General features: G+C 38.0%; 1 protein-coding gene across 1 annotated transcript in view; it reads left to right on the forward strand.

Annotated features, from left to right (window-relative positions):
- Window positions 1-1,262: 1,262 nt before the first annotated feature.
- LOC110674289 (inhibin beta chain-like) overlaps window positions 1,263-12,288 on the forward strand; it is a gene marked incomplete at its 5' end in the record, with an annotated part of 53,811 nt that continues 42,785 nt past the window's right edge. Inside the window, one exon of the mRNA XM_021838568.1 lies at window positions 1,263-1,285. Coding sequence (XP_021694260.1) covers window positions 1,263-1,285 — 23 coding nt within the window. The remainder of the gene's footprint in view (window positions 1,286-12,288) is intronic.

The raw sequence follows: 12,288 nt of genomic DNA on the forward strand, positions 1-12,288 counted from the left end.
GTTATGCAATTTGTGAATGGGCCCAATGGTTTCTGTCATTCAGTTCAACGCTTCCTTTCTGCTGGACAACTACATTGCTGCTACACTCTCTCACATTGATAACGTCACCTATCAGAATAACTGTCGTCTAGATCTTTGCTTCATAAGCGCACAGGATACGGCTTCTTTTTTCATGCGAGGCTCCTGTTCATTTGGTGAAACTTACCCTTCATCATCCTCCATTGCTGCTAGCCATCAGACAAGTCAAGGATTCAGGAGTAATCCTGGATGCACAACTGTCGTTTAAACAACATGTGAACTACGCCGTTGGTAAAACCTTCAGAGTATTTAGGTTTAGCTTCAGAACAGCCAAGGAGTTTAAGAACATTTACTGTCTGACGTCCTCGTACTGTTCTCTATCTTCCTCCCATCCTAGAATATTGTTCGATTGTTTGGACTCCCCCTTGTAATGGCATCTTAAGGTGAAATAGTTTGGAATCAACTTCTAATAGGGTTCGCATGGAAAACATTGTGATGATAGATGAGCAAAAAAATACGTACGCACATTATCAGTGGAAGTTTATAAGCTCTAGAAGAAGCTGACGGCAAAAAAAATTCACTCCCGCACCAAATGTACCACGTACAAAAAGCATCGAAGATGACCTGTAAGCTCTTGGAATTTTCGAATGTCAGTTGCTTAGAACGATTTTCGGAATGTAGGATGGAAAGATGCGACCACGTACCGAGTATTGCATTGTGGCATGAAATTGTTGATTCAATGTACCTGCTCTCTCAAATGTTGACTAAAAAAAGAATAGTTTTATATGTTTCGGTAAAAAAAGTAAATCATGATCATATTCTGATACTTTCGATCGTCACTGTAAAGCTCACCTCTCCAGCTGGCACTCATTTTCCCATTCCGTGGTATTGGTGCACAGAAGCACACCGGTAACACACCTCCGGCCCAGTTTGGGGCCTGACATCCGCGGTCGCCATCGTGGGTGAGAGAGAAAGTTTTCCCTTCAGTGAGAGTGATTTTCCGTCGGCAGTCGTAAATTAGCTGGTCCTCGTTTTGTTGTTATTTCTTGTGTGTTTTACTCGCTTGGCTTTTACTACCAGTGGGTTGCAATTACTCGAACGGGAGAACCCCAAACCCAGTCCGGGCACCAACACATGGAAGTGAAAACTTCTAGCGACAGCAGACTGATGTAGTCAGTCGCATCAGCTGAGCAGAAGGTTCCCTTCCCTACTGGTGGAGGTGGATGGTGTTCCGTGCCAGTTGAAGTTCATGTTACGTGAATGTTATGTAAGTGAAGAAGACAGACGGAATTTTTGGAAACCGCAAAAAATAAGGCGGTGGGTGCGTTTCCGGTGGAAAAAAAATGTGTTTCCCTACCAGACTGGGAACCGGATCAGAAGATTAACCCAAGGGTATTAGGACTGGATGATGGGCTGTTAATATGAACTGTATTATTAATGGTTCAAAATTGTGGGTTCTAGAGCGCGAACTAAAGATGGAAGCATTATAGCGCATTGTGTCCGCTCAGCTGCCACGCAGAATTCGCTGGACATAGTTTAGCGGGCTAAGCGTCACAATATAGAAGTCCTCGGATTAAACACAAGCTATTATTTATCAGTATTTTCACAGAATTCTATCGCTATCAGAATGAAAGAGGTCTCCGAAACTCCGATTTTTAGTTTCATCACAGATGGTAGCAATCCATGGGAACATAAAACTTTTTCCTATATTTGTGCGATGTTTTGGTGCATCGCAATGAAGCATTCTCTCCTTATTTTGCCATTTTTTTAACTCAAAGAAATATCAAATGAGAAAGCTTGTTTGATTGCTGGCACCATTGAAAATGTTCTCAAAAAACACAATTTGCAATTTAAGTGGAGTTTTTGTTCGGTGTTGGGCGTATTATCGCAACGGCCATTTGGTTGATCTTTCAATGGAGTTAATATTTATAAAAACCAAGGCCGAAACTACAAAATCAAACCAGGGGAGCATGACAAATGTTAGACTCGCATTCCATGTCCTCTGGAAAAATCGTTAACGAATATCTCTCAGAATCGTGTTGATAAAACCGTCGGTTTTCAGTTAAGGTCTGCCAAGTAAGACTTTTAAGGAATTTCTAGCGAAATCTTTAGTGAATTATCACGAGATGTCAATGAAAACTTAAGGGAAGCTTCTTTGTGAAACTCCCAGAAAGACTCTTAGCAGATTATTTGTGAAACCGTGATACAATGAATTCAGGTGGCATGTTCTTGGACGATCTTCAATAAATCTCCCAAAAGACTTTAAGCGGATTTCGTTTGTTTTAGTTTATAAGAATCATACTTTTAACATTCAAAGGCTGTTTTGACATTCTTTGTAATTTACAAGCGAGACCTTGATCGTACACTAAGCAGATTTTATTTCAAAATCATCGATACATTGCTGGCGAGATTGTTGCAGAATTTCCTGGACACCCTGTTTTGACACCCTCAATAGGATCTCAAAGGATTCCTGTTGTTAGATTCCTGCCGAGATGGTAGATGCAGTAGCGTAGCTAGGGTTTTCGGGGCCCGGTGCGGAGTCGAATTCGGAGGCCCTTAAAATTTGATTTAGTTAACAGGGCTATTAGCGGCTAATTATCTTAAAATGTGACTGACTCATGACTGAAAAACGTGATCAAAAAGAGACTGATCAGTAACCACGTTTCAATAAACATTCCTCAAAAAAATCCAACCATGTTTTGATGGAAATGAAATTCAGGTATTTGCTTAAAGTTTACTTTAGTTATCATTCAAAGATTTCCTCAGGAGTACATTGAGCGATTCCTTCACAAATTGCACAAATAATTGCTTTCAGATTTTTGTTCAGGATACCTTGAGGAATTCATTTTTGATTTTTACAAAGATACTCTCCGAAATTACTCCAGGGATTTCTTCGAACATTCGTTTCTCAAGGAAGTTATCTTTCTCGGAACACATCCAGCGATTCTTCCATAGAATCCACAAATAACTGTAGAGATTCCTCCGGGGATGTTGAACTCCCTTCAATTTTCGTTCAGAGCTTTTCAAAATAGCAACTAGAAATATATCTGAAGATACCTTGGGAGATTTTTCCTAAGTTTCCTTTCGAAAATTTTCAACAGGTTTTTTCAATAATTTTTCAAAGAAATTCTCAAATAATTTATCCAGGATATCTCTGAGGACGTCTTCAAGAGGATGCTTAGTAAATTTTCTAGAAATATTTGGCGGAAATTCCTGAAAAAATCCGGTGTATATATCTAAACTAACTTCTAAAGATGTAACTGATTCTGTTAAAATATATTATTAATTCCGGATTTCTTTCAGACTCTTGAAAAAGTCTCGGATAAATATCCCGAAAAACTGATAAAGTTATTATTGGAAAATTGAATTGAGGGAACTACATAAATAATTGCTGTAGCATTTTGTGATCTTTAGGGACTGTTCATTTTATAAAGTGGACACCTTGTTTATGCAATATATTTTTTATTTATTGATAAAATCGTAATCGGTTTTCTGTGCATCGTTCAACTATTATTCAACAATGTTATGAAAATATAGAAACTTACAAAATGCTTTTCGGTTGAAGAACTAAAAAAGTGTTTACAAAAACTCAAAAAAAAAACTATTCGACAAGGTTAAGCATTATTCTTTGCATGAAAAAAATCCTAATTATTATGAACTTATGTTGGTATCTTTTCCAATTCTACTGAAGGTAGAGTTTCAATAACATCAATAATATTCCACCATTTTCTGACACTAGGTCACTTAAGTAATTTATTCTTAATGGTCAACTTTGCTCGTACACCATCCTTTTACTCTCAGCAAAAAAGGGTGGAAAAGGGTGTTAAAATTGGTTAAGATTGCTAAAGAAACTATATTTGTTAAAAAGAGATCAACATTTTTAGTACAATATTTACCCATTATGGTCGTTTAATAATAAATGCCTTATTTAAAAAATCATATACGCATATTTATCGATCTAGAGCAAATTGTAATTTTTTTTCTTCGAATATTTTGATGGATAATCTCAGAATAACACATTCTGAAAATACAAATTTTACAAAAAATCGATTTCATTACAGCAGTGTTTTGAATTTTGCTGATTATCATTGTGTTTTGAGTGGTCTTCTGAAAATAAAGTTTTTTTTTTTCCTATTATGCTTCATAGGTATATGACGTGGGGACTAAATAAGCAACTCTATGAAGGCGTAGGTTGTTTTTCATATTAAAACTATCGTCAGGATGTACTTTTAACCTTAACCTACTCATGTCAGTACTATTTAAATTTTAAATATTTTTTCTTTAAAAAAATCTATAGGAATGATTTTATGACCTTCTTCTTGGAATTAACGTCCCCACTGGGACAGAGCCGGCTTCTCAGCGTAGTGTTCTAATGAGCACTTCCACAGTTATTAACTGAGAGCTTTCTTTGCCAAAGTTGCCATTTTCGCATTCGTATATCGTATGGTAGGTACGATGATTAAAGATCCTGGACCGACCGGGAATCGAACCCAGACTCCTTCAGCATGGCTTTGCTTTGTAGCCGCGGACTCTAATCACTCGGCTAAGGAAGGATTTTATGATATCTGGGAAATTGTTTCTCTAAAAAGAACTTGATATTTTTAGCAAGCTTTTTTTTTAAATGAAAAATATAGATTGTTGAATTTTACAGCTAATTTTTAATGATCTTTGATTTTGATAACCTCCAAAAATCGACCGATCTAAACGTTGTGCCACATTTGTGTGAAATGAAATTATTTTAATGACTTTTTTATTACCACAACACTTTATACAATGAACAGTCCTTAATTCTAGACGAACAATTAAATTAAAGAATCCATTGCGCATATAATTCAAGAGTTGATTGAGAAATGTTTAAAAGAACTAAGAAATGTATGATGAATCCCCGGTTGAATTCATTGCACAATTTATGGGAAAATTCCTAATAGGTTTTGCGGAATAATCCCTGGAAGAATTTATGAAATAATTCCTATGGAAATCTGTAGTACAATTCCTGAAGGAGTTGTTTTAAAATTACAAAAAAATAACATGAGAGCATTTCGGAAATATTCTTGTAGGAATATTTCTCTAGTTATTACTCTGCGATGGTAATTACTGAGGAAAACGGTAGAAGAATTAGTTTGTTTGTTGAACTGGTGAACGTTTTCCTGTAGATAACGCTGAAGTGATTTGAGAAAAATTGAAGCTTGAGAAATCATTCAAAAATTTGCAAACAAAATTCCTGAGAGAATCACTAGAGGAATCTGAATAATATTTTTTGGTGTGATCTCTGGAGGAGCCTTTCTATGTACTCCTGAAGAAAGCACTAGAACTCCTGGAGCTTTTCCATGGTGAATCTGTAAACCTATGGAACAGTCGCGTAGTGATCTTTGGAGAACAAACATTCATTTTGAAAGGTTTAGATTGGAATATGGGTCACAATAAACATATTTCGAAAGCAGTTCCTGGACGCCTCAGGTTAAAGTTATTAAGGGCCCCGAGATAGTTGATGATTAACAGCATAATGTATTTTTGAATTTAAAAACACGATGCTCTGGTCAAAAAGTCAAAAATACTCTAGTGTATTCTGAAAAATTATAGATTATTGTCTTAGCAGAAGGCTAAGACAATAATGTATAATTTAGTTATATTAAAGAATTTATACAGTGTGCGCCATCATTTGCATTGGTACGTGGAAATATAATAACTATGGGGACGGACCTGGTGTAGTGGTTAGAACACACGCCTCTCACGCCAAGGACCTGGGATCGAATCCCATCATTAAAAATTTCAGTGACGACTTCCTTCGGAAGGGAAGAAAAGCCGTTGGTCCCGAGATGAACTAGCCCAGGGCTAAAAATCTCGTTAATAAAAAAAAAAAAAAATAATAATAACTATGTTAAAAATCAATTAATTTCTATATTGAAGTATTTGGAATTAATCTGACCCTTTGCAATTTATCTGGACAATTTCATGAGAACAACATCAATCAAGAAACTGTTTAGTTTGCCTAGAGATCGTCAATGGTCCGATATAAGCTGGCATAAACCTTGCTTTTAAAATAACTCCTCAAAAATAAGTCAGAGGGGTCAAATCAGGATCCTCAAACACAATTTAAATATCCCTTCTTTTTGACATCGGACGTCCAGGGAATTTTCGTTGAAGAAACTGAAAAATTAAATTTGCAATAAGCCGCTCTATTACGACCAGTAACTTCTTCTTCTTCTTTCTGGCGTTACGTCCCAACTGGGACAAAGCCTGCTTCTCAGATTAGTGTTCTTATGAGCACTACCACAGTTATTATCTGAGAGCTTTCTTTGCCGATTGACCATTTTTGCATGCGTATAGGGAAGGTGTACCGGTATTCGCCATGTACCAGTTATTCGCCACCCCAGATTTTATACCGTTTTACTTCATATATGGTTGCCAATTGTTTAGTGTTTGCTAAATTGCTTTGAGATGATACGGAAACATTCTTGAAAACCGCAAAATTTTCTCAGAAAATAATAGAAAAAAATCATTTTCCTTAAACTTTTTGCTCCTTTGCACCTATTTTTCGCCACCTGTTCCTGAATTCGCCACCCTCCATAAGAAATCAACGTAAGTGGCGAATTCAGGAACCGAAATTAAAATCGTGGCGAATACTGGTGCAAGTGGTCCAGTATTCGCCACCACCATTTTTAATACAAAAACAAAGTTTCTGATTAGTTTTTATATTTTCCCTGCTGAGCATGGATTGAAAGCTTTCGTTTAATGTCCAGACAGTAACCAAAGGTCTTTTGATTTATAAATAAACAATATTTTTCCTTAGGGTGGCCAAAACTGGTACACTTACCCTATCGTGTGGCAGGTACGAAGATATTCTATGCCCTGGGAATCGAGAAAATTTCCTTTACGAAAAGATCCTCGACCAGCGGGATTCGAACCCACGACCCTCAGCATGGTCATGCTGAATAGCTGCGCGTTTACCGCTACGACTATCTGGGCCCAGTAACTCTTTATACGCATTTGCGGGCAGACAGAATGAGCCAACGTTCACGCATATTGATTTCCATCGACTATTCCAAACTGTTTGAAAAGATATCTTTTAGTGCAAACGTCGGCAAAACGATCACTTTTCGGTCAAAGAATGCCGTTTCATGGATGTCGAGTAGATTTTCTGTTCCTCAAATGGCGAGCATTTTCAAGGATATGAACGTTGAGTTAGCACAACTGAAATACTATTTCCAATATACAGCGTCACTATTTTGTCTCGTTATTTCGATGTGAAGTTATTCATAGTTAAAATTGTACTGAATTGACATTTCCGAATCCAAAACATGTATAACCAAGCCGAACGGTTGAAAAATACAAAAGTACTGTACTTGTTCTTATACCCACTAATTACAAGTTTTTCGAGATCGTACATTACAAGTCCTCAACATTAAAAATAATTCTTTGTAATACCTGCTGTTAGGACAATGAGTCATTTCATCAAAATTTGAAATAAAATAGAATTCGCACAAGAAAAATGTGAAAAAGGCTGTTCTGATTTTGAATCTACAGGGTATGGTCACCCTATATAAAGCACGTATTTTATTTATTTATTTCAATCCATCTGACATCAAAGTCTTAATGAATGCATAATAAAACATAAACGCACATTACAATAACGATGACTGACAAATTTTATGCTTGAAGCGCAGCGATGTTTCACCAAAGTCGTACAGATCCTCAACCAGAGTAAAAGAACGAATCATCGAGCATATTGGATGGTTATAACCGAACGTTGTTCGGTGAAACCTGCTCTGCAGCATAGAGCGCTGTCGAAGAGGACGTTGAATAGCGCGAAAGTTCAGCATGGAAAGTAACCGAAAAGAATCAATTTCATTGCCCATAAGTTTTGCCACAAAGATCGCTTGTTGCATCTTCCGTCTTTTCTCAAGGGTGTCCATACCAATTAATTTGCAGCGTTCAGGATAAGCAGGAAGGTTCACTGGATCGCGCCAAGGTAAATGCTTCAAAGCCAACCGGATAAATCTACGTTGCACACTTTCAATTCTCAAAGTCCATGAGATGACATTAGGCGTCCAAACAACAGAAGCGTTTTCCAAAATAGGCCGAACTAAGGCACAGAATAAAGACTTCAAGCAATACGGATCCGTAAAGTCTTTGGCGATCTTTGAAATAAAGCCCAGTTGTCGGTTTGCTTTGCTGATGATCGAAGTATAATGGACGTTGAACGTCAATTTAGGATCCAGCACCACTCCGAGATCAGTAGACTCATCCACTCTTCGCAGTTTCACTCCATTGATTTGGTAATCGAATAGCAACGGGTGTTTAGATCGATGAAACGTCATAAAGGAACATTTCGGAATGCTAACTGTTAATTTGTTTCGGATGCACCAATCTTGTCAATAGAAGATTGCAACGATTTTTTTCTAAAACTACTGACAGTTTAATTCGATGTTTTGTTCAATATTTCAAAATTTCTATACTACATATATCAGAGAGACAGCTTCAGAATCATATTCAAAGGTTTTTACTGACCGCTGTGTACAATACAAAAATGTTCCATCAAAGTTACCAAAAGTTGTTAAGATAATGCTCAAGTATAAATGTTGAGGACGGCGAATACTCCTCTGCCCGGTGCAATGTAACCCCTTAGAGGGACTAGATAGGAGATGTCAATTTGAAGTTGACATTAATGAATTGTCAGGCACGATGATAGGCAAAACTGATGTAGCTATTTATTCTGAAGTGAAGGAGAAGATATTTCTCAAAGTATATTTTATTGAGTTGACGAAAAAACCGAATTTAGTACTATACCAACCTAACTTAACCTAAATATATAACGCATTAATCGTGGCAATAGGAGATTATAACGATTTTTGCCTGAAATTATTGATTATTTTATTTGACATTTGTTCCAATGTTTCAACATTGGATATTCTATGTAACTCATTGGTACTATACCAGGGAGGAAGCCTCAGAATCATCTTCAAAATTTTATTTTGAATTCTCTGCAGAGCTTTCTTCCTGGTATTACAACAGCTAGTCCATATTGGTACAGCATACAACATGGCTGGCCTGAAAATTTGTTTGAATATCAAAAGCTTGTTCTTAAGACAAAGTTATGATTAAGACAAAGTTATGAGCCCTAGATACCTAACTTCAGTAGTACCGCGCTGCATCAACACCCGGACGCTTTAGCAAGGATTAATGTTCAAATGCTATTTTAAGAGCATTATCTGTAGATTTATATAATCTTCTGTGATGCAACATATAAATTCATATCTTATCTAAGCAATGATAACGAATTTTTAACTAAAAATGAAGGTTTCATCATTTAAATATTCAAATTATTAATTCTTATCTTGTCTTTAAATCCGGACACTCAGAACTAGCCTTGACCTTAAATCCGGACACTAATGAATCAAAATCCGGACAGTTGGATTACTACATAAAATATTTATGTAAAATAAGTGAGAGCGTATCTCAGACCTTTTAAACTCAACATTGATATGATTTTGATGCACTTATTTACTCTATGTTGCTCCAAAAAACGTGAAATGTAAGTTGAATCGTGTTTGCATTACCTCAATTGAATCCAGAGATATCCGGTTAGACGCTCATATCTCATATTTGGCGAAAAACAAAGTGAGTGATTACATAACACTTTCACCGGGTTTGATTCTAGTTTTATTTGTATGTTTCTTTAAAAATCCTCGTTCAAATATATCAAATTCAGGAATTTTTTTATAACGTCCGAATTTCAAGCCACTCGTCTTCAATCCCGGAAAGTCTCTTGTAGCACTTATTAATAACCATTTTAACCATATTTCACAGTTTTCATAACACTGTATTTTTTTTTTACTTATCTCGTTTATTTGGCAGGCTCAGGCGCCGTAGGGCATAACAGAGCCGAAATCTTTTCTTTTTTTTACATTATTTACATTTTGAAATTTGAACTTATTTTAAAAACTATGTTAGTGTGCGGAAGTTTTAAGGTTAGTGGATACATTTGAAACAGGGAAGGAAAGGATTTTTTGGAATTTCTTAAGCTACTTAGACTACTAAGCTGATGAAGCTTGAAGGGACAGGATGTCCAGATCTGTAATAAAACTAAACAGAAACGGTTTGTGGGAGACACGACGAGAAGAGGACAATTTGAATGGGAAAAAGAAAGACAGGGAACGAACACAATCAAACCCGGATATTGGTACGCTTCAAAAACAGATGGATTAAATTCATATATTCTAAATCAAGGCCCGCCAACACTTCCCTGACAGGTTTCTGCTGTTTTCCTCGGATCCGGAGAGTTTCAGTCAGCTCAGATCTGACGCCACGATGCTCAACGCATCCCCACACAACATGTTCGATATCCTGGTAAGCCACGCCGCAAACACAGAGATTGCTTTCTGAGAGCCCAATACGGTGGGTATGCGCGCTTAACGAATAGTGATTGGACATAAGCCGACACATGACACGAATGAAATCACGGCTCATGCCCAACCCCTTAAACCATGGCTTTTTCGACACCTGTGGAAATATGGAATGCAGCCATCTACCCATTTCTCCGTCTCTCCATTTCTGTTGCCAGCTGATCAAGGTCTCCCGACGGGCCAATGCAAAAAATTCTTCGAAGGCGATTTGACGCTCGTAAACATCGCCTTCTTTAGCGCCTACCTTAGCCAGAGAGTCCGCTTTCTCATTGCCAGGAATGGAGCAATGCGAAGGGACCCAAGCTAGGGTAATAGTGTAAGAGCGAATTGACAAAGCACTCAATGCCTGGCGTATTCTATTCAGAAAGTACGCTGAGTGCTTCACCGGCTTCATTGACCGAACAGCTTCCAGAGAACTTAAACTGTCGGAAAAAATGAAGAAGTGCTCGGGTGGGAGAGAACTGATGTACTCTAAGGTGTAATGTATAGCTGCTAGTTCAGCAACATATACAGAGCATGGTTTTTGAAGCATGAAGGAGGCGCTATGAGAAACGTTGTAAACACCGAAACCAGTGATATCATCCATTTTTGACCCATCAGTGAAGAACTGTCGGCTCTCGCTGACATGCCCGAATTTACTTGCAAACATGGGAGGGATAAACTTTGAACGAAAGCGATCTGGTATACCATGGATATCTTGCTTCATGGACAAATCAAATACTACAGAGGAACAGTCGAATTCTAGGAAGTTATCACGATTGGTGTTAACCGAAGATGGGCTAACCTCCAGCGTCATGTACCAGTAGTACACACTCATGAAACGAGTTTGAGGGTTATGTTCAAGCAGCTTTTCGTAGTTTTCAACAACCAATGGATTGAGAACCTCACAACGGATGAGGAACCTGAGTGTTAACTCCGCGAAACGATCTGTCAGGGGCTGTACTCCTGCAAGTACCTCTAAACTCATTGTGTGAGTCGAGTTCATGCAGCCTAGCGCGATGCGAAGACAGCGGTACTGAATCCGCTGTATCTTCAGCATATGTGTTTTCGCCGCGGATTGAAAGCAAAAGCTACCGTACTCTAAGACCGACAAGATGGTTGTTTGGTACAGCTTGATCAGATCTTCCGGATGGGCTCCCCACCATGTTCCGGTTATAGTTCGCATGAAGTTGATTCGTTTTTGGCATTTCTGTGTCAGATACACAATGTGTTTCCCCCAGGTGCATTTGGCGTCGAACCAGACCCCGAGATATTTAGAAGACAAGCTATGAGTGATTGTCTTACCCATGAGTGTAAGCGGAAACTTGGCAGGTTTGTGTTTCTTTGAAAAGACAACCATCTCAGTTTTCTCCGCAGAGAATTCGATACCCAGCTTTAAGGCCCAAGTAGACAAAATGTCCAGAGTATCTTGTAAGGGTCCTTGTAGTTCGGCTGCTGTTGGTCCTGTGACAGAAACAACACAGTCGTCTGCAAGCTGTCTTAACGAGCAATTTTCCATGAGACAGTCATCAATGTCTCTCACATAAAAATTATAAAGAAGGGGACTCAGACATGATCCCTGGGGGAGACCCATGTAGCTAATTCGTGAAACTGACAAGTTGCCATGAGTAATACTCATATGCTTCTCGGACAACAAATTGTACAAAAAATTGTTCAAAACTGATGAAAGGCCACTTGCGTGGAGTTTGTCTGAAAGGACATCAACACAAACTGAGTCAAAAGCACCCTTAATATCCAAAAACACTGAACCCATCTGTTCCTTTTGGGCAAAGGCAAGTTGAATTTCTGAAGAAAGCAGCGCAAGACAGTCGTTCGTTCCTTTGGCTCTGCGAAAACCAAACTGTGTATCTGAGAGCATGCCATTCGA

This window comes from Aedes aegypti, chromosome 1 (genome assembly GCF_002204515.2).
Source record: "Aedes aegypti strain LVP_AGWG chromosome 1, AaegL5.0 Primary Assembly, whole genome shotgun sequence".
Taxonomy (NCBI): Eukaryota; Metazoa; Arthropoda; class Insecta; order Diptera; family Culicidae; genus Aedes; species Aedes aegypti.